Below are 27630 nucleotides of genomic sequence, written 5' to 3'. Positions count from 1 at the left end.
ACGCTAATAAATGGGTAACATTTTGTTATGCATCTGTAATACAGAGAAAGATTGATATAGGAATCTTTGTAGATCCCACTTCCGCCAAGGCCTTCCTTATTTTACTGCATCTGCTTTTTAATTTACTGCTTGAAGATGTTAGGAACAAGAAGGAAGAAGAGTGTCCTGGCTGGGACATTTATTGTTTCATTGAAACAGGGGAAAAACATTACAACCTTGGGAAAGTGTTTGCTTACTGTGAAATATTACATCCTAGAATCAGTGTTGAAAGTTCACAAATTTTGTAGTTAAGTGTATTGGTTTTTTTTACTCATGGATGTGTCTTGGATTTCTGAGGTGACCAAACTGACTAGGTTTATCTTTTGCTTTTCCTAGAACATGTGTTACTTACGATTCAGGAGAAGGGAAGTAGTTGTGTGACACAGAACTCTAGCCACGCAGCTCTGTTGTAGGTCGTTCATTTGTGATAAACACTTCATGTGGCTGCTATCTTCTTCACTTCCCACATTGGTCCTCTTGAATCCACCCAGATTTTTGTACAAAGGATATTCATGACTGACACTCCAGTCATGTACCTTCCCTCTCCCCCTCCTGGCTTTTCCCAGTCCTTTCTCTGGTTTGCTTTTCTCTTGGTTCTCATCCTCTCTATGAGGACTGCAGCAATATGGCGAACCCTGACATTTATCTGTTATCCTCAGTTTTTTGATACATGCAACTGCATCCTTTCTTTCATGTGCTTCCTGTTTTCTACCCGTCATTTCATGTTTCACACAAGTCCAGTCAGCTGTAATAGCTTTACAAAAATATGCGTGCAAATCCAAAGCCAGAAAGAAAATGCTTATGTTGCTGGAGTTATTTGCTAGAAAGACTTCAAACAAGTTGCAGAAGATGGTGTGTTACTGCAGAATTTGCTGAAATAACTAAACCTGTAAAAAATTTTAAGGAACGATGAAGTTGTAAAATTTTGTGTGGCTCATGACTACTACTCCATGATAGCAGGCACCTTTTCAATGAAAGGAGAGTGGTAATGAGGGAGAAATACAGATACACTTTGCCTTGATTATCTTTACATCTTTATCTGGTGTTTCAATGCTCTCCCCTTCCCTTCCTGAATCAAACTTTTGAATTATGTACATTAGTTCTGTTGTTTCATGTCTTTCCAGCAAGGAACATTCTGATAACATTTTTTTTGCTAATGATTTGTTAGCAAGATTAGACATCTGTTAAAGATGTTAAGAGGCCAGAGGCCAAACAATTATTCTCTTTGAAAACTGCAATGAACTTGCAGTTTTCAAAAAACTTCTTGTTCAACCTTCTATCATTTTTAGAGCAACCTTCAATCATTTTAGAATATTTGATTTAGTATTACAATTCAGGGTTATATTCCTTTGCAGAATAATATATGGAGGGCAATCTTGCAGAGCTCAAAGTTAGGAAAACAAGCTTTTTACTGGTAAACTGAGCAAATTTCTTTTTAAAGGCAAACAGAATTGCTGATACAATATTACCACCTCTTTCAGATGGATCTTGTTTTACATGAAATCCGAAGGCATCAAAGCTGGATAGAGTTGGGCTAAATTTGTTTTCATTTTTGTGATTAAGGGGCAAATAATGTCTGTGTCTTGGATATCTGTGTATTGCTATTTTTGTTTTTCTATGGGACAGTTCCGGTATAGGTACTTAATTGAGAAGGCTTCATAGTGGGTGATGTATTTAAGGTGAGCTGTTTAATTCCTGAAAGATACAGTTTAGATTTGGCTAGTGGATTCATGAATTCATGCTAAATAAAATCACTATCTTTGACCATAGGAAAATAGCAAAAGTCCTGAAACATTATGTGATCATCTGTTTGTCTGTCTATCTGTGTGTATCTGTCTACATATGTAGAGGTATTTGGGGTTTTTACTAGTAAAACATAAATGAAAAGGCATTGGTTGAACCCCAAATATTTTTCTTTATTTTAATTTGTATCCAAAACAAAACCAAAAAAAAAAGGAAGGAATTTCAGATTCATTGAGGATGAAATGAAAGAATAAAAACCCACCCTTGCATTAAGTTGGGCAGCAAAATTTAAAAAGTGCTATTTTAATACATTTATGTCAGTGTGACATTGCTAGGGAGGCATAGGATTGTTGAGTAGACAAGTGTTGTGGAGCCCAAACTAAGTTTTTCCAGTTTATTTGAAATAGCTAAATACCATATTGTAATCATTCTGTCATTTTTTTAGGTGTGATTATTAACCATTTATGATGTTTTTGCAAGCGTCCATGGTATTTCTTAGACAGAAAATACGTCATTTTAATTGCTTGTTAATGTTTAACAAATATTTCAGAAAATTTATTTTCTGATAGCCAATTCACAGTTTATCCTTTAGATGTTACCACATACTTGGAAAATTTTATGTAATTGGAGGCATAAAATATGGTTTTTAGTATTTATAAACACCCCCACCAAGGACATACAGTTGTAAACTGCAGTCTGTTCATAGAGTTTCTCCAGGACATGCACAACTGGCTAGAAGTGACAGTAATTTCAAAACAAGTACTATGGCTAAATGTATGGTATTATATACTTTCTCCAAATACTCTAAGAAGCATTTACTGAGTGCTTGAAGTTGTCTTTTGTTTGTTGAAGAGTCATTTGTGGAGGGAATGACATGTGTGAGTCTTCTCAAAACTTGACTAAATCTGCACACCAAAGCAATCATTATTAATGTCATCACACAAAGGTTCTCTAGCTTTTGGGCCAAATTTAGAAGAAATATTTGAAAGGGTAAACAGCATTAATTACTTTACTGTCTCAAGTCTTTTGCATACAAAATAGCCCCATAAAAAGAGCCTTAGGAAGCTGCATAGTCCAAAATTAGAAGATACAGTAACTGAGGATTCCTGTGCAAGCTTAATTCAGTGCGTATGTTTGAATTTCATGATTACATTCTCCTTTGTTATTCTATAAAACTGTGTCTCTTAATGTATAGGTTGGATAGTAATCACTAAGCAGCTGTTCAGCGTTTTGTCCTCTTACTGTTGAGAGTGTGATTCTAGATCTGATTTAACTGCATGCTATTCAAACCCTTCTCTGAAGATATATGCTTCTATGCATGTTTTTCTGTTTCGCTCATCACTATGGTAAACAAAGGACTCTAAGGTCACTAAGGTCTTCTTCCCCTAAATATGTGGAAGGGCATGTTCTAATCCTCATCAGGATGGGAAGCTGAGATACAGTTGCACAGGCAACCTTTAATTCTTGAATGCTGCATTTTACAACTATATGAATTAGTTTTATGTTAGGAAAAGAGAGCAAACGAGAAGTGTCATTTCCTAGATGTTTAAAAGGAGCCAACCTGTCTCAAATTCCTTCATCTTTGTTTTCCCTTTTCTTCCGTTTTCCCTTCCTGTATATGAAAGGCATCTTGGAATCTTAGCTGAGACCTTTGTTTTCGGTTGGGAAATAGGAAAGCTTGATTTTATGGAAATGCCGAAATTTAATTTGAGCTTCCTCCCTTTTTAGTAAAATTTTTAGGTATTTTACTAAATAGTAGCTTAGTAAATAAGAAGTCAGCTCTATACAAGAGAAAACATTAACTAAAAGTAATTTCTGCCTTTCTTTAGGATTCTTGGTGAAATAGAAATAATTAAAATAAGCATACATCATTACCAAACTTGAATTTTATTGCGGCTAAATGGAACACAAACCTCAGAATATCTGAGCTTTGTTCTATAATATAAGCCATGAATTTTGGCAGGGATTACATTTGTCAAAAGTAAGATCTTCCAATCATTCTTTAAAGTCCTTTCCAAAGTATGTATATTATTTTGTGAGGGTTTTTTTTAAATTTTGTAACTATAAGCCTGCTTAGGAGAGTGGTGAGAACTGTCTTAAAATGTATTTTTATCTTAACCGTGCATCTTAACCATACCTTTATTCAGTGCTAGTGGGAGTTTTCCAAGAGTGCTGATGCTATATAAATATGGACTGTGTTATTAAACCTATGAAATTTTGCATTTGAGCTCTTGTTATGGAGGCCTATTATGAAACATGTATGACATTTTTAAAAGGTTGTAGAAAAACTGGCTTCAGCACCTGCTAAAAATGCTGGGTTTTCCGTTTAAATTTAGGAATAGCAGCAGAGTACACAAAATGCTATAAAGAAGTGTTTGTCCGGTTTTGAAAGAAGCAAATTTTTCAATGTTTTATTTGCTTGACAAACAGGTACACACAAAGTTCCACTGCAGGCAAGCGCATGCTTCAGGCACTGACACTTCATGCTTGACATTTTCCTATGATGGTACTGTCCTCGCCAGCCGGGGAGGTAGGTGATTGAAAGAACCCTTTGATGTGTTGAATGTAAGAGAATTTTAACTTTACTAAGTGAAATGCTTCGGTAAACAGGCCATTTAAATCGTATTGTCATTAAAGGTAATTGTTTATGATGGAGGTAAGATAGTGAAATCAGATACTAGTAAATTAAACCTGAAGCATTTCACAATTTACATCTTTTACTTTGATACACCATGGAATACTGTGTTCTGAAAGTGCATTTCACAGCAGTTAAGAATATTTTAAGCAAACTTTGCTGTTTATATTACCCAATTCCTGATCTGCCTTCATGTCTAGCATTAATACTATACCGAAAGGAAATTATTAGCTTAATTATAAAGAAAACGACACCAGTTTCATTACTTAATTCTTTACAGGAAGACCACTGCCTCTCAATAACAGTATCTTTATTCTGGAGTTACTAATTTCTCAAGCAGCTTTCTTATGCAATGTCCTTTTCTGTTCTAATTTGAATTTTTATCTAGTTTATATTACAAACATCAAGAGATGATGAGTGGAAGTGAGTGGCCAAGATGTACTTGAATGGCAAAAAAATTTAAATAAAAAACGCTTATTTTTTTAAACTTCAAATAAAACTTTTTAATAAAAAGTCTTAGATAACAGAACAAGTCTCCAGAAGGCAAAGATACATTTGAAGACTCATTCACTCCAGTATTAGATGTATTGGATAGGATAGTGTCTGCCTAAAATAGCTATTCATACAGAGATTTTTCTACCCAGTATTTTGCAGGCAGGTGCAAGCATACAGTCTGAGCTGTCTGGATGGAAACCAGCTGTAACCAGAAGCTGTATCTATGCATTAGCATGGCCCCAAGGCCAAATAAACAGGCCTAGGGAGAGTCAGTATATGTTAATGTCGGCTAACATTGTGCCTAACATATGTACAGGACATCTGGTCAGTTTGGTACATAGACAGAATGAGATTACATCTACAAAATACCAGGATAGAGGAATTCATAGACTGCAACAGCTCTGAAGCAGTGGATGTGCTTCCAAGGCAAGGGCTGTAGCTTGCAATTGCTTTGTCCTCCCCCCTTCCCTGTACCTGATGAGCAGAGTGGTGTTGGTGGCTTTTACAGCAATATGCAGCTGCTATAAGATGCTTCCCCTCTGACTTCTGTGTATGTCTTCCCACATTTCTAAGATGCTAAACATTATGTTTCCCAGATCACATATCTCGGAGTAAGATGATGGTAGTCTTGTCCTCAATAGCCCTAGGCTTACTAGGGCATTTTAATGGCACTTGGATTGTTTCTTAATTGCTGTTCAGGCTCCTGAATCCAGAGTTCTACTGCCACTTTACTCATCATGAATGAGTCCTAAGTGGTTGAGGTAAAACTCGCAAACTTGCTAGTCCTTACTGCACCAGACACTTGCCATGTGAGAACTGTCTCCTCCCTGGAAAGTAGGGGAACCATCTGTCTTTCTGTTCTGGGCTGTGAAATGCTGCATCTGGTCTGCTGGTGGTGTTGCCCCTGAAAAATTCACATACACTATAAAAACTTCAGTGTGCTTTTAAATATTAACAGTAAATGAGGTTAATACTTATGTGAGGAATATTCACTAGCGCTGTCTTGAAACCTCCATTTGTGTTAATTTTCTGATGTTTCACAATTCTGAATGTAGATCACTTATTTTTGTGTATGTGGCACTTTTGGTTGCCTGCTCTTCCTCATGTGTCCCCAGACTTCGTGTCATGTTAAACAGACTTCCGTTTATGTTGTATCTACCACAATGCTTTGCTCTAAGCTATATAAAATGTTGATTGATTGTTTGCAGAATGTGAGACAGTATGGAAATTTGGCCCCTCAGTGTGGATAAAAGTGCTACCTTTGACCAGTGTATTAAGAAAAAAAAAAAAAAGCTCTGTGTGTGCTGTGCTAGAGCATCAGGAGGTTTAATACCTTATTTTATCTTGTTCGCTTAGTGCTTTAATATGAGTATTGCTTTGGATCTGTACCAAAAAAAAGCAGATGTGGATCCAGCATTCATAGATTTAACACACCTGCCAAGTGCTGAGGATCAAAGAAAGGATAGTTGTTTGGGGCATGGGGACTTTCATTGAAGCCTGATTGACTCTGCAGCATCTGATGTAGATTCTGTGTTGGATATGAGAGAGATGAGGCAGCTCAGCTGCAGGCACAAGGGAAAATGAAAAGCTAAGGATCTGTTTATGAGATTTCCCAGTCTTACTGTTGTTGGGTATTAGGTAGTAACTTGACAGAAACTTAAGAAAGTGGTATTTTTGCACACTTGTAACCATGAAAGTAAGTTTTTTCTAAATACAGTGAAGATAGTGCTTGGGGAACATTTTCTTTGTTTAGCAGTGAAGAGGTAAGATTAGGACTGAACTTGGCGTCCTATTAGAAAAGTTTTAAGAAACTTTTTGAGTCCTGGTATGTACAGAATTTATGAAGTTAGTTTTTGTCGTAATACGAAGCAATGACTTCATGAATTCTGTGAATCTCATGATAACTCTTATTTTTGTGGTTCATTTCTTTTCTGTGATATGAACAGTGTACAGACTCAGTGCCACCTTAATCAGTAAACTTATTTAGGAAAATAAGTTTGCCGTGGTTAAACCCAAGGAAAAAATATTCATATCTAAGCCTATCAGGTAGCTTATGCAGATACATGCTGTCTTTTGAGCGCAAACATTTTTTGTGTGTTTCCTTTTGATGTTTTGGTTTTGTTTTGTTGTTAATTTAAGCTATATTTATCTTTTCACAATATTCTTGAGGAAAAATAAAACGTTTAATTTTGAAGTTGGTTTAAAAAGTAGAAACACCTTGAGTACGGTTTTCTGTATTCTCAAGGATTATGCAGCTGCATGTATAGTGACTTTCTATTTTGTATAGATTAATAATATATTGCTCTTTATGGTATATACAAACATTAGCATTTTAAATATCAAATGGTGTTACATCAAGTAGTATTTCTCAGCAGCTGAACACTGATGTTCGTTTCAAACAATGACAAAATGCATCCATTGACTTTACTAGTCAACTATTTTGTAACACTTGGAGCTGAAATGGCTTTCTCAAAGTCTTCCGGTATCCTTCACTTCCATATGTCTAGACAGAATGATGCACTTAAATATTTGGCCAGGCTGGTATGGAAGCAGGTGATGGTGAAAGCTGTTCCAAGTGTAAGTTCAGAATCCCCAATTTGTGACTTCCTTCCGAAGGCCTTTTGTGTGGGGTGAGCGTGTTCCAGACCTGTGGTGCCTCCAAAGGTCATTCTTTAGCTGTTGCAGCTCCTCTTGCAGAACCAGTGCAGAATGCAGAAGCATATACCTAGTTCTGTAAGGTGCCTGCCTCTCCTCACGTGTATAGTATAAGCCTTCACAGAAAGGCTCAGAATTTATAAACATATTCTGGTGCTTGTTCACGGTAAGCCTTGTTACGCTATGCCTTTCTTGTGCCATATTTTCTTTTATAAATTCTTATTTCCTATGTTTCTTTGCTTTCCCCAATGATCTTTGTGGATTTCTGTCACTGAGCTTTGCTTTTAACATAGGACTCCCTCTTTAAAATAGATGTTTCTTGAAGGGTGTTGCCAGTTTTAGGCTTTTTGAGTTTCTGGCTGCACTTTTGCTTCTCTTGCACCCATTTGCATCCACATCTTCCTGGTCAGTATCTTCTGAACATAGTAAAATAGCAGATAAAAATCTTTGTAGTGTCAGTGAATTGGCCTTATTTTGATTAAAACCCATTTGCAAAATGCCTATCCTGGCTTACCAAAGACTATGTTTCTGGGACCTAACTGCTACCTCTTGATAAAGCACTAGATCAGCACGTTATTTGAACACCTCCAGGGATGGTGACTCCACCACTTCCCTGGACAGCCTGTTCCAATGCTTGACCACTCTTGCAGTAAAGAAATTTTTCCTAATGTCCAATCTAAACCTCCCCTGATGCAACTTGAGGCCATTTCCTCTTGTCCTATCGTTAGTTACTTGGGAGAAGAGACCAACATGATTTTTTTGAGTCTTTCTAGAGCCTTTTAATTCTTTGAACCAGCAGATTACATTTTCTTGTTAGCAGAAGAGCTATAGCTAAATGTCTGACTGCATCTCTTCTGCAAAAGCCTGGCAGTACTACAGCTTGAAGATCATTCTGCTGGGAACAGAACAGCCTTGGCTGCTAGCCTTAGATCTGTCCCAATCCAGGAGATTTGCAGAGTGGCCAAATGGTATCCTTTGCATACATTTGTAAAGTGCTGGTGCTTTAGATATAACATCTCGCCGATAAGTGTTTTTTGTTGGGGGTGGGAGGGAAAAGGGAGAGTTCATATTACAAGACCAAATGCTTTGAAGTGCTTGGGATGGAGTCTACTGGGAAACAATAAGAACACAGATATTCCAAAATAGGGACTCAACATTTTTCTTTCTTGTCATTTTTTTAGCTTCCCATTGAACAGAAATATACTTTGCTCTAGACATCATTTATTTAAGTTGTCCACTTCTTAAAAATATTTTGTAGTAAGGAGTTATCCTAGTCTTTAATATAAACACACATGATGTACGAGGCCACACATTACTGCTTTCCCTGTAAAGGGTACTGCTGCTGGCCTTGATTTCTTTTGTTACAGCATGTTACTTTTTTTTTTTTAACATTTTATTTCCAAGGCCTCCTTTAAGCTCTTGATCTCAAAGACTATGAATCCATAAAACACTTAGACACAACAAAATTACTTCCCTGCAAGGTCTGTGCTTTGGAAGGAAGCAGGTCTGTGAATTACCAGTCACTTGCTTCCTTTTCCTCCTAGGTCAGGAAGATTTTGTAACTTTTTGTCTAAAATGAATCTCTAGATATTTTTAAATTATTGTTTGAAAGTTCTTCTTTTCACCCTTGAAAACACTGGGGCACTGATGTCAAATGCAAGGAGATGTCCAGGTGCCTGAATGAGGTGCTTCAAAGCTCAAATTCTGTAGCTCGTCTCATGCTGGAAGTATGTATCCCAGGGGGATGATCAGCAGACATGTAGATCTCTGAGAATATCTAATGTCTTTCTTTTTTTCCTGTTCTCACTTGTTAATATGTCATAACTTTTCAAAACGGAATAAACAGCCTGACTTTTACTGGCCTACAGTCACACCATGTTTATCAAACACAGGCAAGAATTGCAGTAAATGTCTTGGTGTAACCTCGATTTTGGCTTTTATGACCAAAAGTGGTGTGGAGGGGTGTGAAAAGGTTTCATTATAGCAAGTGTGGGTTCACTTGCTTCCCTTCTTCCCCTTCAAGGATTCCTGACTGATTCCAGGGTCTGTTCTCCATACTGAGATTGCATTTTGTTGCTGTTTGCCTGCTAAAGAAGGGGGAAGACTTCATGTGCTTTCTGTTCTTCCCAATACTTTTTTCTGGGCAGGTGGAAACCAGAAACATAAAACTTGCTTAATTTTTGATATAGACCATCCATGGTAACATTTTAATTTATTTTGATATCTTAAAATTTAAATTTACTCCTAGTAACAAAACACCAATGCTCACAAACACAGAATACATTAGTGTTTGGGGAATCTGATTCCACTATGGATAATAGTTCTTGGTAGGAGCAAGGTTGTGCCACTAAGGAAAAGTTTCTGCTCTGCTGGAGTGCAGCAGGTGGAACTTCTCATCCTTGCACATTCATAGTCATTTAGGGACAAAAAACTTCCAAATGATCCCCATTTTAAATGCCTCTAATGTATCATTCTGTTCTTTTTGTGTCTGAATTAAAGAATGAAACTTTCTGCATATGTCTAAATTCTTGACTTGAATTCTTTATTGCTAACCTTTGCCCCTTTTGTTTCGTAGGAGATGATACTTTAAAGATATGGGATATCAGACAATTTAAAAAGCCTCTTAATTCAGCGGAAAGACTGCCCAGCTTCTTTCCAATGTAAGTATTCTAATTTATTCCAGCTATTAGGAATAGCAGTAGTTGTGCTGATGGGAGATAGTCTACCTGAGTTCTCCTTCTCAGTTCTCACTGGGTCCGAAACTTTTCACAAAGGACTGCACAAAGAGCTATTTTAGGACTTCACATTGCTTTAAAAGATCTTGTATTTTTTGTGGTAATTCATAGCTAGCTTTGCTTATGTTTATGCCATTTTTCAGTCTCGTATGTCTCATGTCTAATTAGATTAGCAACTTTTCAGGAGGAGGCCGGTTCATTGCCTTATGTTTCAGTAATGAGATATAGACGTAATTCTCATTTTTATTTGGTCTATGATTAATAAAAAAAAAGCTGGATTGAAAAGTAGACATAACATGAAGGTGCATGGAATGAATTCAGGTTATGATGTTAGAACTGCATATGACTCTGTTCTTTGGTACTAAAATACTGTATTGTACTGCATAGTGCTAAGTATTGTATTTAATATTTTTGTTGGTATTACCTGCATATCTATAGCTGTAGCACAGCCAAATCCAACTCTATGGACAATTTATGCTTTTGAAATAACATCTTGGAAAGGCAGGTCAAGAACAGCTCTGTCTTGACTGCAATTTGTAGCACGGAGGAAAAGTAAACAGACAAACATTTTTGGCTGGTGTATAAACGCGCTGCCTTGCATCATTGAGGAATGTATCATCAGCAAAAACAGATTTCATGATTAATTTATTTTTTTACTCAATGATGATAACCAGATTTGAAAATCCTTGGTTTTGTTTGTTTCTCATGTTGAAAAGTTTACAAGACTTTTGAGCAGAGCAAAATTTTGTTGGGAGGAGGATTTTTATTTGATCTGCCAGTTTCGCACATTCTGTGCACAGCTGTAATTACACGTGAGCTGTGTCTGGTAACTATTGTAATAGATGACATCTGACAAAAGATTTTTTTTTAAAGCTTTATCTTGAAAGGATTACAAATAGGAAGGTTTATTTTTAAGGAGTGCAGTTTATATATAAATTCCCTATACATTAATTATTTATTTGCCCAGTATGATGATTTGTTTTCTTCAACAGGACAGACTGTTGTTTCAGCCCAGATGATAAAATACTCGTCACAGGCACCTCTGTTAAGAAAGGTGGTGGTAGTGGGAGGCTTTTTTTCTTTTATCGGGAGACATTCCAGAAGTTGTATGAGATAGAAGTTACCGACGCAGTAAGTATTTCGGTTTCGTTTCGTCAGCTATTCAAAACATGAAGGAAATCATGTTGTTAGGCTTTTTCCCCTTATATGGGTAATGACCTACTAACACTACTGTAATTTTTGTACTTCATATTTAAGCGATAGAGGTAGACTGGCCACAATAGGTGCTATTCTCCTTTCAATTAAAAAAAATGAAAGAAAATCCTGAGACTTGGTGTTTAAGCACTAGGAGATCTCTGTTTTGGTGTTACCGTTGTGTTTCTCAAGGATTTCTGTGAACCCGTCTAGATCAGTGAAGTAACATGTGAATCCTAAAATTCTGAATCTGCAATACAGAAGAGTCTGTGTATGGCTTGAACTGCCTACCTATTCCTTTGTGCAGAAGGAAGAAGGTTAATACCATAGTTGAAAAAAGATCCTTTCACTCTTGTGGTGTACAGAAGTAACTGTATAGATTGTAACAAACAGGAGTGGGAGAAATTCAAACGGAATTGCCATTGCTTAAGTATGGCAGTATATGTTGAAGTCCCATTAGATGTTGCAGTCTGTCACATAGAAACTTTGTCACTTTGTTCCAGGGTGTTGCTTTCTTCTTCTGCACTTTTCTTAACCCAGCAGAGCAGTCTTTCCTAGCACAGCGAACCAAAACCCCTTATGCTGGAGATCCTTTATACAGAATTTACATTTGTATTTACTTTTCTTTTCAAATCTCATTTTCTCTTCTGATTAATCCTAAAGCAAAACCTGCTTACAGATGAATTTGTTATATCCATCATTTCTGTTGCAGCAGTCTTGCAAATTAAAAATGCAGGATTCATGTCAAAGCAGAAAGCGTGTGTTTTTTCTGGAGAGGAGAAAAACCCTGCTTATATTTTAAACATATATTCTAAGTACAGTTTTTATAAGATGTTAGAAATTTTATTTAGTACTAAAGAATTTCTCCAAAGATAGCATAAATTGGATTTAAAATTTTTCTCCTTTGGAACATACTAAACCTCAACTTAACTCATGAGGATTTCTAGTGGATTTTTATTTTCTGAGACAAGTATTAGAACAAAGTATTTATAATGTTTTTCTGAGACAAAACATGAATGTCTCAGTATCCTCTCTGAAGCTCCATAACAGACAGAAGGAAAACAACTACATAATGTAAAGTGCAAGAGGTAGATTGTTGTAGGAGCTCTTCTACCCTTGGGCACAGGAAGCAAAATATCTTAGCAATTCCATTCACAATGAATTTGGACTCCTTTGAGCTAAGCATCTGGATGTGGTCATGATATCTCCATTTAGTGGTGGTGAAGTCAGTAACAGCGTACAGAAACTTCACCTGAGCTTTAAGACTGCAGGAATGAGGAGCTTGTAAAAGGTGGGTCCTGCATCTCCAAAAGAAATTAAATAGTGAATATTACTGTTCACCAACCTACCTGTTTTGTGTTCAGAAGAAATGTAATTTTTATTTGCTAACTTTTCTCCCAGAATAACAGTTTTTTAAGTCTCTGAAGTGGAGGGTCTGTTTACCTGCTGAGGTAGATAACGCTACAGGAGAGTCCAGAACAAGTTGGTTTGCTATCAGTTTCTCTCAGAATTGAAAGGTAAATTTCTGTTGTTCTGCTTCAAAATGCAAAAGAGACATGGAGCTGAGAACCAACAGTAGGAAATTGTTGGAAAAACAAAAGTAGAGGTCGATAATCTTCACTGGGGCCACTCACATAGTAAAATTTTAATTACGTGTACGAATCTCAGCAGGTTCGTAATTTTATGTATACATTTGTATAGCTGTTGAAATTTATATGGTACTTTTTAAAACTGTAGTAAATTACTTTTGTCTGTAGAGTATTAGTGCTGATATTTTTCTTAATTTGTAGTTATCTGAGACTGTAGTTCTCCTGCTTTGAATATAATAGATCAAATGAAAATAATGGAAAGAATAGGTGAAGAATTGAGACTTACAAATGCTGGTCTTATGATATAATTTTCAGTAAGTCAGCACTAATAATACATCTACAATCAGTCGGTCTAGCTTCCAGCTTCAACACTACACAGCTAAGAAAGACAGTTAAGCATATCAACCAGAATCTAAAAAAAGAAAAATTGCTATGTGGTGTTATAAAATAAAAGCAGTATACTTTTTCAAGATGTTTCTATTGTTTATATCTTTCAGCTTTTTCATTAGTGTTCTTTTATTGTTCTTCTCAAATTGCAGTGCTTGATAAAATATATACACATAAAGGCATGCTGAAAACAAATGAATTTTAAAGAAGCTGGCTTTTGTGTTTTAGAAGCAATACATGCTATTTGTTGGAAAAATCATTGCCCAATAAATTGGTCGATTAATATCTTGTGTGTAGTTTATCAAAGCATTTTTTCAGCAGTGCAGTAATTACTTGCTTTCTAGGGACTACTTTCCTAGTTTCCATTTTTTCCTTATACTCTCTCAAAAATGCAGATAGCAGTTAGAGTAGTTAAAGATAAACACGTAATGTTGTCTAAGACTTCAGTTTGTCTTCTGTAACTACATATCATACTTTACTGTTTCTGTTATCTAGTGCTTAAATACGTAATTTCAATGTTTCTATTTTTGGGTTTTTTAGGCATTGCATAGATGAAGTTAGACTACGCCAATATGTGTAGTAAAAGCACAAATGCACCAATATCTATTTTTGCAAAGAGCTTGGTCTGCTCTCATTCCTCATGAAAATAATTTCAGTGATTTCAGTTGGATTTAGTCCAAATTGCTAAAGAAAAGGGGCATCATTAGTAATTTATTTCAAGCATAAAATGAAAATAATAAGACTTTTTGAGAGCAATTGTATACCAGAAAATCTGTGAAGAGAAAACGTGAACTCTTAATGTGTTTCTTTTTAATTTCACAAGGATTTTTTAAATTAAATGCCAGTAAGCTTAGAATTTAAAAACGCTAAAGAGCAGTAAACATTATCTTAAACCTCCTTGGTAAATAGCCAGTGCAGTTGGCCTGTGAATGAACCTAGGGGGTAATGGGAAAATATTTAATGGGAGTGTTTGACCAAAGCTGTGTCTGACATTCCTTTCCATCATACCACACAAACCTTTTTTCACCTTTTCTTTCAAGTTTTCATGGGAAAACCCATTACTGTTTCAGAGCTGATGGAGTGAAACCTTGTGGTTTTACTAATGACTAACAAGTCTGATGGTCTCTGTTGTTGTGGCTGGTATAGAATATTAATTTGCTTTTCATTTAGTCTTTTTTTAGTCATTTTCATTTTAGTCTTTTTTAATTTTAGTCACAATCTGTGGCTAAACTAGTGACTATAGTGTTCACTATTGAATGCCATCCCACCGTGCAGGCATTGGGACTTCTGTAGAACTTAACCTTCTTGGATAAATAGCCAGACTTTTTCAAGAAAAACTAAATAAATGTCAGAAGCAGTGCAGACCATGGGCTCCATCTCTGGCCAGTAACAGTGTGCTAGCAGGATGAGTTGTGAACAGGGAAAAATCACAATGATTCTTCTCTAACTATCCTGTTCTGCTTCTGGTGACTTAGAGATATCTTGATGCAGACATAGGAAGTTTCCAGTTAATAACACTCAGAGGATTTTTCTTCCATGAGTTTATCAAGGAGTCAAGGAGTGAAAATACGCATGTTGCAGGTTACTGGCAGGATCATTTGCTTCCTGCAAATTAGATCAAATCTAGGGTGCCTCTTCCACTCTCATAAAGAAGCTGTTGCTCTGCATACCTTGCTCTGTCTCAGTGTGTACAGGTGTGATTGGAAATGATGAGGGCTTTATACTGTGGCCATAGTTATGTATGCTAAACTGTACAAAATCACTCTCTTTTTAACAAGAACCGAACTTCAAAAAAATCCTGTTACACACGTGCAGCTTTTTCATGGTATTTCTGTCTTTGTTTCTTCTATCCTGACAGTATTACCTGTGAACAGTTCTTTTGCTCCCACCTCGAATTTCCACAAGAAACTATTTATATTAAACTTTCTCAATTTGAGCATTTGAAGCCTATTTTGTGTGAAAGATTTTTGTTTGCATACAGAATGTTTCTTTGGTCCATTTAGATGGATGAGGAGACTTAAACAGGTGTCAAGAAATATAACTGCCAGAAGACGGGTACAAAGTGTGTGCACAGAAACTCAGAGGCCATTTCCCTTTCCTTTCCTCAGGTAGTATGAGAGGAAGAAGGAAGACCTGTAGCTGTTTTGGGATGAGGTCTCATCTTTTGGGATGTCTGTAACTGCATGTGCTTTCTGGAAAGGAAGGGAGATGTCATTGTCAAGATGCAAGTCAGGGAGGGTGTATTCCTAAATCTTGGTTTGGTTATGCAGGTATGAGATCTTCATGGGAACCAGTTATAAATACTTAGTGTATGGGAAACAGAGTTGGGTACACAACATTTCCCCCAGTGTCAATTTAATTTAAAATAGCTCTGGATAGCCACTTGAATCACTCACATGTCTATCATCCGTCTGGCTAGTTCAAACAGATCACCCAGTAGTTATCCTTATTACAGACGAGATTGATTTTGGCAGCAGTAAAGCAGTCATTTTCCCCATATGGAAAGGAGTAGTAGTACACCCCTTACTGCCAAGCAACAGTGGACACTGAAAAAGGAAAAAAAAAAGTGTATAATGACAGAAATTTATATTTTTAAATTACAATGTAATTAACAATTAAATTTAAAAATGAGCCAAGATGATGAGATTGTGTACATTGTAAAATGAGATGTGCAAGTTTTAAAAATATTCTGCAAGTTTTTGTACATAAGCAGCAATCCCAAAGCCTAGAGTTACGATTGTTTTGGGAAACCTGTTTCTTTTAGAAGGCTTCTTCAGTATTTTCTTAGTTTCTCAAATATAAGCAAAAGTTAAATTATTAAATACTTCTGAAAATACCTCTAAGGGATGTTTCAGGAAGGTTTTCTGAGACAAGCTATAAATAAAGCTTCTTTTTAGATTAAAGAGTGAAAAGGAAAGAAGGAATAAGGAATATGAAACTTCCAGCATCCTTTATGCACAGTTGATATAGGATTGCAGTATTTCTTTCCTTGACCTCAAATGATATCATTTGCTATTTATAAGGTGTAGTAATATAGTAAAGGACTTTTCCACTGTGGCAGATTTCACTAAGATTTAAAGCTTTTGAATTTAAGGAAAATAAATTCTTAAAACTTCTGTAAGAGTTCATCGTGCTACTTCTGGGGTTTTCTTTAAGCCATTTGTTTTATTTGAAAGGAAGATCCACATTTTCCACAATAAGGAAGTAAGTACAATCTTTAAGGGCCAGTAAATTTTTGTGCTGATTAAAGTAAAAAATATAAGTAGTATAAAAAGTGAATCACAGCAATGTGTTTTCTTTTATAGTGAGGTAACTTGTCAGTTTTTATTCTCTGCTTTCATATATATAAAGGCAATGTGGTCCTTCCCTTCATATATCTTGCAGCAGCATGTACTTTTTTTAAAGGGAGCTGTCACTAGAGGTTTGAGGTACGCGAGAGAAATAAACTGTGCAGGTTTCCTCCCTGTAATGGGGAGTCGGGGGTGTATGTGAAGGTTGTCTGCCTTAGTTTTGTAATATACTGTGATGAAATTGTGGCTGCAATTGTAACAGAGTAGGTGCTTGAAAATGTCCTGCCTTGCAATTAGGAGGAAAACAGTTGGGCATGTTAAGTCACTTTTTCTATTCATCAAGAAAGGAAAGTGTTCTTCAGTGGCTCAGTTCGCTTTTAAGAATGTATTTCATAGGTGTACCTTGAAAGTTACGTGATACAGCATTGCTATCCATATGTTCTATGTTGAGATTCTGCTTAAAATTACTGGCCTCTGAAAATGTTTTTAGGGTATTTCTGGTTTCTACGTAGAAAATTGTAAATTTTATCCCTTTCTGGTCCTTTTTCTATTGAATGTTTCCACACATTTTCTAAGTCATGTTTCACAAGGGAAGAGCATAGTGTTGTTTCCTCTACTACTGTATTCTCATGAGTATTTTAAATCTAATGATAGCAAGTCACTGCATTCTAGATATTCCCTAACTTCCCACCTTATTTATTGTAGTTGGCTCTTTTCCTTGGAAGAGGTCCAGAGGAATCTCAGACCTGAAGAATTTTGCAATTGGGGTTTAAACTAGATTTTTAATATAATATTAATATATTTTTATTGTGTGAGCAGACTTTTTTTTTGGATCAGAGCATGCATAGTATCAACATGTGAGTGTTAACCATCTTTTTGGTCAAAAGAAGAAACAAGGTGGAAGCCAACTGCTAACCTTTACTGTTCTGTGCTTCGCAGACATTTGGAAGTGGCATAGTTCTAAATCTGTTATTTAATCTTTTTTTTTTTTAATTAAAAATACAGCAGTTTTGTAAGAGTTACTCAACCTGTGTTTTTGCCCCTCCTCTGACCACTGGGTGCATCCAGGAGGCAGACCAGCCTTTCCCAGATACAGCGGCATGGCAAGCCAAGTTGTTGGCTTTTGGATCACCGCTGTGCTCTGACAGCAGCAAAAAGAGATTACAGAGCGTACAGTGCGAATTAATGTTGTTTCTGAGCAGCGTTATCTTCCTATGATTCTTAAAGCAGAACTTCTGTTGTTCTTGGAGCGGAGCAGACAGTTAATATAGCTGATGTTTCATGCAGATTTTCTGCAGAGAAATCAAGGTGACTGTAGGAGAAGGAAAGACCTATGTGTATAAAAGCCTTTCCTTACTATGCGGATTTCATTGGTTGATTTTACTTTCCCTTCTGCGTGTCAACCATCATTATTAATGATCCTTGATTATTATGTAGAAATAGTGGTATTTCTGCAGGTAAGATTACTGTTAGCTTCAGATTAGGATATCTAGTTCCTGGGATTTTTTAATTTTTTTAAATTTTTCCTTTAAATTCCAATTGCATAGAATTGTAGAGAAAATGTGTCTTTGTACATTTGGAGGAAAATGTGCTGGCACATTTGCTTAAAACTCTTAGGCCTGTTTCGGAACTTTATAGAATATAAGGGCATGAGAGAGGAGTTTCAGTGTTTACTTTTGGAGCTTTGACATCTTGAAGACAAGCAATAGTGCTTATGGGCCTTTCCTACAGCCCAGCATCATGAGACTTTTAGTATATTCTGAGGCATTCTCCTCTCTTTTAATAAGCAGTGTATGCATTCTTGCTGGGATGCATTTCGTAAGTAGTTGCAGAGACGTTTTCAGTCCATGAAAACTGTGGGCTGCTTCAAACATGTGCATGAAGATTTGTACGAAGACTAGATTTGTATCCCCTGTACAGTGGTCCAAGTACCTGAAATTTCTGAATGGTGCCACACCTTCATTATAAGATAGAAGACTTGAAAGCCACTGTTTTAGTATCTTTCCTGGTTACCCAACTTACTTAAAAGTGGCAGTAGCCAGACAGGAATGGGGAACAATCATTGACAAATTTTGTCTTTAGCTGTTAGCATCCAAATATTTTAATGTTTTATTTAAAGACGTAGAAATCCTTTGAAAGAAGTAAATTTTTGTCTGAAGTAACTTTGTGCATTTTCCTTCTCTTCTGTGAAGACATGTCGCTTAAGTCAGAGGGACTTAATGTTGTGCAAGTTCCAGAACTATAGATTAAGCTGGAAGGCACACTGAAATTCGACTCCTCACTCCAGCACAAGCTTGAAATTGCTTACCCCTCTCAAATATAAAGATAATGTAATATAACTATAGGCTTAGGTAACGAGTAATATTACTTTCAAAGGTAATTACTATTTCTTGAAAAAAACCACTAATAATCAGTTAGTTTCCTAAGTAGTATTGCTTAATTATGTTTTAAGCTCCTGTGTGTTTAAAAGATACTGCATTGCACAAGCAGTTCTTTATGACGAATGGTGTAGGGGTTTTACTGGAGAAAAAATGAAATAGATGTGCTAAATAGTTTCACTGATTTTGACAGGGTTTTTTTCAGCAGTGTTGGAATTTGTAAAAATTACAGTCAAGATAAATACTCAGTTCAGTCAGAAAAGCCCCATTTGGCCGCTGTTGTGGTGACCTGTCCTTACAGAGTCCACAACCATGGTCAGAATGTCATTTTACACGTTCACTATCTTCCCTGCTGACATGCCGCTTATCTGGCTGTCTGGACAGCCAAGTGCAGCAAATCCAAGCAGCACTGTTCAAACAGAACCCATCGCATACCGTCATGGCCACTGAAGCAAAGCTTGCATGTAGGAAAGAGAGAAAGTTTGTTTAAGTTTTTCTTTTCCTAACTAAAAATATTTTCTTAAAGCAGTAGCTCTTGCTGTCACTTTTTTATTGTATAGCTTCAGAAGAGATTCTGAAGGAATTATTTATTGGAGTGTATGTTAGGAAAAGGGTAAGCAATAAGGGCAAACACAGGCTGTGTTTGTTTCTGTTTTATCCCTATTCAGTTTTTAAGTATGTCCAGAGCTAGACCTGATCTTTCAAGCCAAGATTCTAAAGATTTGTTGGACAGTTTTAGGAGTTTGTATCTGCTGTATTCTTTCTGCACTAGGGGTATTTAATTTGGCTTCCAGGATCCTCTATCCTTGAACTGGAGAGTTTTATGTAAGTAGCACAACATACTGTAACATAGCTCCTCGTTAGTTTTTTGTTTTTCTTATATAGTTACTTTGGCCATTGTAGGCTGCAGGGATTCACCTGACCAAATATAGATGTCTACAGCTGATCCAGTCACCCAAGGCTCCTTTTCTAATCAACAAAGAAAAATAAACACATCCAGACTGTGATTTTATCTTGTCCTAAAATAGATACCTAAATAGGTTAGATGAAGGCCACTGTGAAATGCTTATTTTTCTCTGTTAACTATAAAGGGACTTGGACATTTTTGTAGGCATTTAAAGAATAGACTTCTGAAGATTAGAAGTGTAGACATCTTAAGTTTGGTGAGGTAAGTCTCACCTAAGTTCTTTACTTCCCTCCATTGGTGTTTATTCTCTCCTGCTAAAGCACTGGGACATTTCATCTCTTGTGCTCTGACCTTGCCAATAGCAAAGTAGGTGACACTGGGTTACTTTTGCACTCATGTCTATTGATTTAAAGATTTAAGGCCATAGGCAGTTTACAGGAGAAAAGCCTGCCACTCTGTGAAAGGATTGTGATAGCTGAGAGTCAAGTCTATGCTGTCTTACTTGCACCTGATTTCCAAACATAACTGTCAAAACATCAGCAACTGCATTTTAGGATTACAGAACTTTATCTAAATTTTAATAAACTTCTTTTAAAAATCAGTGGAAACATCATATGAAGGAAACGTCAAGACCCCATGAATTCTTGCTTCAACAATTAGAGAAGTGTGAAAACCTAGGATTAGCATGTTCCATTTCAATTTTCAGTATTTATCTGGAATTAGCAGTATTTTTTCCTCATGGTGTTTTGCAAGGAAATACCTTTTACTTTTTCCAGTTCACAAGTGGGATGTTGGGTGCACATTCACCACAGAGATAGTATGAATATTAGCTGTATGACAGCATCATTCAGTAGAGATTTCCACCCACTCTAGGATAGTTTTCTGTAGATGTGGAAGTGGGTAGATGCATCTTCTCCATTTATCAGATTTGGTTTTCTCTACTTTTATTGAAACAGTTTTCACTAATAACCGTGGGATCGGACATTAATTTGTTAACTCAGCCTAAAAGTCTGATAGGTACAGATAATTAAATAATAGATTCTGACATTTTGGAGCAGATATATGAGCAGGCTGAGAGTCGAAAATTGTCAGAGAAGAGTGAAAGGCTGTACCTGAAGTGAAGAGAAAGAAAAACTGAAAATACGTATTCCGACAGTGCATAACTGATGTGGAAGCATATTTGTCTTTCCTCTTCACTGCATGGCAGTAGAAGCTTTACAAATGAACTTTGAAAAAGCTGATGCATTACCATGTGTTATCTGAAAATACACTTCACATGAAATGTTCATTTTTGGAGAGAAATGCATGGTATTTAACCTAAAAACTTAACTGTCTTTAGGGAGAAGGGGTTGTTTCCACAGAAAGCAATGCCTTTTTGAGAAGCAGTAAGACCTCCTGAAGGAGGGAAAAGAAATTAGATCATCATTGTAAAATATGACCCTTCTAATTTACTTTCCATTTTCCAGTAGCAAGGAAAGAATATAGCTCCATTGACCTAAGTGCTGCAGAAGTGTATGGTGATTCCTATTTATGTCAAAAAAATGAAAGTCCTTGGAATTCGTTTGAAAATGGTGAAACCTGGTATCATGCCAGTCTTCCAGCAAATTATGACCTCTGTATTGCATTAGATCAGTATATGCATATGCACATATGTGTCTGTTTAGCAAAATTTTGCTAACAACAAAAGACGGCTATTATCTTGAGGTTTGTATACTTATAAAGGTAGTTACACTTTGTTGGATATCAGTCAAAGTTTCAACTGAAAAGCAAAAAAGAAGTCGTCAATGCTTTTGTACATCTTCAGCTCACAGACATAAAATGTTAGTATAGGAATACAAGAAGACGGCGATGGAGGGAAACCTTAATTTTCCCTAGCTGTCTTGCAGCAGAGTGAAAGAGGATAGAAGTGAGTAATACTTTCAAGAGACATTCTTTATATACGCTCTTCTTATTTTATAACAAGCAACCTTATGTTTTGGTAGATTCTAAAGGTATTAGAGACTTTAAGTGACTGCTCAGGCTCCGGAATGTGGTAGAAAAATATTTGAGGCCTAAGAATTAACATTCATGTGAAGGCCATACATACTCTGTAATAAAGAGGAACTAGGAAGGCTTGCTGTATTTCCTCAGATTTTTTTCTTAATATGCTTTATCTGTGTTTTCCATAGTGCATCCCCTCCGAAGCTTCTCACAACCCTCATAGTCTCTGCAAGTCCCTCTTCCCAGTGTGAAACATCTTTAATGATCCTAGTCCCTCTTCCTAGAATTTATTAACCTTTCCTCACCTTCCTGCCTCCAACCTGTACTGACTTCCCTGAGACTGCCTTTCATACTGGATCTGCTCTATCGATGCTGTAAAACTGAATGTTTTTACCTGAAGTATGGGCCAGGGAGCTGAATTTTTACTTCACTGCTTCAATCTTGAACCATCTTTATAAGAAAAGATCCAGGAAAATTCTTTCAATCCTTGACATCAGTCTGTAGTTTTATGACCATACCAGCTTCATAGTTTTATCTCAGTGGTAAATTTTCCATTCCTATGCCACAAATCATTTTAATCTTTTCTTGCTGACCTTGTAAAATGCCCTCTCTGCATTGTTTACTGCTGTCAGGGTGTTACCCAAGTGCTCTGGACAGCTTCACTTGAGTTAATTGGCTTTTGCTTGCTGAGAAATCTGCTTCAGTTATTCTTCACTTTGCCTGTTAAACACAGGGGTATATTTCTAGGCCAGAATGAATGTCTCATTCTATGCTACAGAAAATTATGTTTCAGGCTTCAGTTTCTCATTTAGAGGCATTGTTGTTGAATTCCATTGAAGCGCTGTTACATACATAGTACCAGCAAAGCCATGTGTGTAGTTGCTTAGTGAGCTAACCCAGATGGAGAATAACCTAATGTAAAAATTGTTTGGTGTAGTTTACTGTTTACCTGCAGTAACAGCTCTGCTTATATGATACAAAGGGAAGCACCCAGGTGAGAACAGGCTGTTGGGGTGAGACCATTTATGAACCACCTCAGAACTGCACATAAGCTGGAACTCCACATGTCTCAGAAGAAATGCAGGTGGAATAGCACATGAGGGAATAGTGATATCATCACTTTTGCCTGCCACCTTTCTACATATTTGAGTTTTATGGTTTAAGATTACCACATATTATTAGCTTTTAAGTTATTATAGGTAAAATTTTCTGAAACTGGAGTTTATTTTAAAAGAATTGAGAGTCTGAAGTGAGTATAGTGCTTAGTTTAAAAAAGTAAAAATTACATACTGTTCGGGTAATTAATATTTTCTATTTAAAACGATAGTATAGCAAATTTAGAAAAAGGTAGGACTAGTTTCAAGAACAACCAGTAGTATATTCTTATTTTATTAGGCAGTTGTTTAACAAGATAAACATTTTCATCCAGATTGTAAAATAAAGATATATTTAAAATTCTGTAGTAATTTTTTAATTGATTTTCAGTTTAAGTCAGTATTACAAGGCAATATGTTACCCGAAAATAATTACAAAGGCCTACTATCAATAACACCTACTGAATCTATTCTAAGTCATTCACAGTGACAATGAAGAAGGTAAATTTGGAGTGCTTCTCTTTCCGTTACCATTTTTAATATTTACCCTGCCTGACTAAACAAAAAGATTTTCACAATCTTTTCCCAGTATTTCCCAATGCAGGCTACTGTGTTTGTACTGCAATAGACATAGCCAAAGGCTTTTCAGATTGATTTCATTTGAAGAACTTAATGCTTTTGCAATAGCAAATGTACCAAACAGTTTTTAAATTGTTACTAGTAATTGTCTTTTGTAAATGCTGTATTTTGTGATCTTATGGTCGCAAAGCTGGGCACATCAGTTCCATGGATAAAATTATTTTAAGGATTTTTATGACAGGCTTCCAGGACTTTGTGCTCCAAAGATATACTGTCCAAAACGTCCAGCCATTACAGAAATTTATTTTTCAAATGTTGAAGATGTTTGTATGATGATACATTCTGCATTCTATCATTCTTATTTGTTATAATAAGGCATTATTTTCCATTTCCGAAGCTGAAACCTGGAATTTTTTTGGATTTCAGAATCATAGATTTGTCTTGTTTCAGCTTTAAATGTTATAAGAAACAGGTTAAGTCTTTGTGTGTTGCATCTAGAATTAGTTAATTGAATTTTTCCAGCTGAATTCCCATCTCGGGGGCAATTAAAACTGAAGTACCATCTTGTTTGTGTGGGTTCCATTGCAGGGCACAAGCTTAAAATCATAGAATCACAGAATGGTTTGAGTTGGAAGGCACCTTAGAAGATCATCTAGTTCCAACCCCCCTGCCATGGGCAGGGACACCTCCCACTACACCAGCTTGCTCAAATCCCCATCCAACCTGGCCTTGAACACTGCCAGGGAGGGGGCAGCCGCAACCTCTCTGGGCAACCTGTGCCAGTGTCTCACCACCCTCACAGGAAAGAATTTCTTCCTAATATCTAATCTAAATCTCCTCTCTTTCAGTCTGAAACCATTACCCCTCATCCTATCACTACACTCCCTGATCAAGAGTCCCTTCCCACCTTTCCTGTAGCCCCCTTTAAGTACTGGAAGGCTGCTATAAGTTATCCCCCGGAGCCTTCTCTTCTCCAGGCTGAACAACCCCAACTCTCTCAGCCTGTCCTCACAGGGGAGGTGCTGCAGCCCCCTGATCATCTTTGTGGCCTCCTCTGGACTCGCTCCAACAGGTCTGTGTCCTCCCTTTGTTGGGGACCCCAGAGCTGGATGCAGCACTGCAGGTGGGGTCTCACCAGAGCAGAGGGGCGGAATCACTTCCCTGCTGGCCACGCTTCTTCTGATGCAGCCCAGGATACAATTGGCTTTCTGGGCTGTGAGCGCACACTGCTGGCTCATATTCAGTTTTTCATCCATCAACACCCCTAAGTCCGTCTCTGCAGGGCTGCTCTCGATCCACTCATCCTCCGACCTGTATTGATATTGGGGGTTGCCCTGACCCAGATGCAGGACCTTGCACTTGGCCTTCTTGAACTTCATGAGGTTTGCATGGCCCCACCTCTCCAGCCTGTCCAGGTCCCTCTGGATGGCATCCCTGCCCAACAGCATGTCGGCTGCACCACACGGCTTGGTGTCATTGGCAAACTTGCTGAGGGTGCACTTGATCCCACTGTCCATGTTGCTGACAAAACTGTTAAACAGCACCGGTCCCAATACTGACCCTTGAGGAAAACCTCTCATCACTGGTTTCTGCTTGGACATCAAGCTGTTGACTCTGATTCTTTGAGTGCAACCATCCAGACAATTCCTTATTGATGTAGTGGTCCATCTGTCAATTCCATGTCTCTCCAGTTTAGAGACAAGAATGTCGTGTGAGACAATGTCAAATGCTTTGCACAAGTCCAGGTAGATGACATTGGTTGCTCTTCCCTTAGCCACCAACACTAATGTTGTTGTAAAAATGGAATGAGTTGTTCTTAAAAAGTGATTGTGAATGGCAAATGCCCTTTCCATCTCGGAGAAACAGAAGGTGGCAGCAAGAAGCCCATGGGCATTTGCATCAGGCAAAAGACCATTGCAAGCAGGTCAAGGGAGGCCATTATTCCCCTCTCAGAGCCCTGGTGAGACACATATAGTGCTGTGTCCAGTTCTGAGCTCCTAGTACAGGAGAAGGATGAACGTATTAGAGTGAGTCCAGTGGAGGACTGCAAAGATGTTTAAAGGCATGGAGTATTTGGCACAGAAGGAGAGGCTGAGAGATCTAGGATCGCCCATCATGGAGAAAAGGAGGCTCATGGGGGATTTTATGTATAAATACTTGAAGGGGGACAGGAGGGTGAAGCAGATAAAGGAAAGCACAGTGATGCCTAGTGACAGAACAAGAAGCGATAGGCAGAAAACTAATTACAGGAAATTCCACTTAAACGTAATTTTTTTTTTTTTTTTTTTATGGTGGGGATGGTAATACATTGAAACAGATTGCCCAGAGAGGCTGTAGAGTCTCCATCCTTAGAAATACTCAGATCCAAACTGGACAATGTCCTGAGCTACCTGTAGTAGTTGACCATGCTTGGAGCAGGGGATTTGAATTAGGTGATGTCCAGAGCTCTCTTCCAACCACAGCCACTCTGTAACTGTGTAAAATTCGGTATCAGTAGGTGGGTGCCTACCTATGTGCATAGGTAGGCCAAGCCAGGAAAGCACTTCTTTTCCTGCTATTAACACGCTTATTTGACTGAAGAGCTGCAAGGTAGGACCTTCTTTGAGCTGAATTTGATGTTTAGTGTTTCCAGTGATAAAGATGTCTACCTGAGTTATTCTAAGTGTAAACAGTAGGAAAATTAGAGGCATTGAAGATTAAATGCTCTGTAAGAATTAATTTTTTTTGTATGATAAAGATTCCTCTTTCCCCGTCACTCCCAGTATTAAGAACTAGTCTACAGTGATCCCTGTATTGCATAGTTGTTTAGAATTTTTACTACTTTGGGTTTATAAGATTGAGAAAAACTGTTAGGATTTAGTTCAGGAATTCAGTATTTTTGTCTTTTTAAAGCTTTGCCCATTTCTAAAATAATCTGAAAATCTGCATAAATCGTTTTTATTATTGCTTATAAAGTAGGTTTACGTGCCAGTGGATTAATAAAATTATTTGCATGTTCAGAGCTTGTATTTGTTTAGTTTTTAACAAATTATATTCAGGATGGGTTTTACCATTTCAGAAGATTTATAGGGCTGCATTTAATGGCAGTTTCTTTTGCCTGCTCTGGAGCACGTGCCATGGTGGTTTTAAGTGTGCTGTGCATGTTTGACAAGTTGGAAGCTTAGCAATCCCCATCAGTGCTGAGCCACACTGTCTCACGCTTTGTTTTTCTTGGCTGGTATCCAGTACCATGCTATAAAATACATATACTTGACAGTAGAAAGTGGAGAACCACGTTAATGACAAAGTTTAAAAAGGGTGGCTGAACACATGCAGTAAATATTAATAAAACAAAAGGCCACCCACCTTTGACCTTCAATGCTTTGGTTGTTAGCTTTGTGTGTTTTAGAGTTACTGTAGCATTTTGAGCATTACATAATTATATATAACAATCTCTTATTTAAATCAAGCAACTTATTAGCAACCTTGTATTGGTTATTTTGGCTGCTTGTGGCAGGGATCATGGACAAAATGCATTATCAACTTTGGAGTTACCTGTGAAAAGATTGTTATCCTCTAGTTGTCTCGTAATAAGCAAGCCAGGTTTAGTCGTACCTGTAAGTAAACAGGAAGATGTAATGTGTGTGTATCTATGTATAAGGAGGATGTTTTAGAGAGGAACCTTGTAAAGAATGGTCAGTTGATTCATGTAAACCCATTTCACTCAATTTTTCTTCTTAAACAAGAGCACAAAGACGAAAAACAGCTCAGAAGAGAGTCATCCATCATCTTCTAGTAAAATGAAGTTCTGATTCATGATGGCTGAATGGGCTTCAGAATTTTTTCAGTATTTTTTTACGTTATGTGCCTCATAACATTCAAACAAATGGGATCTGGACCAAACCAGAAATCATATGGAACATGAAATGGGAAGTGATTCAGGAATCACTA

The 27630-nt window shown here is 37.1% G+C and overlaps 1 protein-coding gene across 2 annotated transcripts in view; it reads left to right on the top strand.

Annotated features, from left to right (window-relative positions):
• Positions 1–27630, top strand: part of WDR70 (WD repeat domain 70) — a 141745-nt gene that overhangs the window by 99007 nt on the left and 15108 nt on the right. For both annotated transcript variants that reach the window (XM_086479321.1, XM_086479322.1), the window contains 3 exons: positions 4213–4312; positions 10143–10227; positions 11295–11433. In XM_086479321.1, the coding sequence (XP_086335447.1) occupies positions 4213–4312; positions 10143–10227; positions 11295–11433 (324 nt within the window). The remainder of the gene's footprint in view (positions 1–4212; positions 4313–10142; positions 10228–11294; positions 11434–27630) is intronic.

The sequence above is a fragment of the Leptosomus discolor genome, chromosome Z (genome assembly GCF_034619465.1).
Source record: "Leptosomus discolor isolate bLepDis1 chromosome Z, bLepDis1.hap2, whole genome shotgun sequence".
Lineage (NCBI taxonomy): Eukaryota > Metazoa > Chordata > Aves > Leptosomiformes > Leptosomidae > Leptosomus > Leptosomus discolor.
Note: the sequence above shows the minus strand (reverse complement) of the source record. Positions and strands in the feature narration are given on the sequence as shown.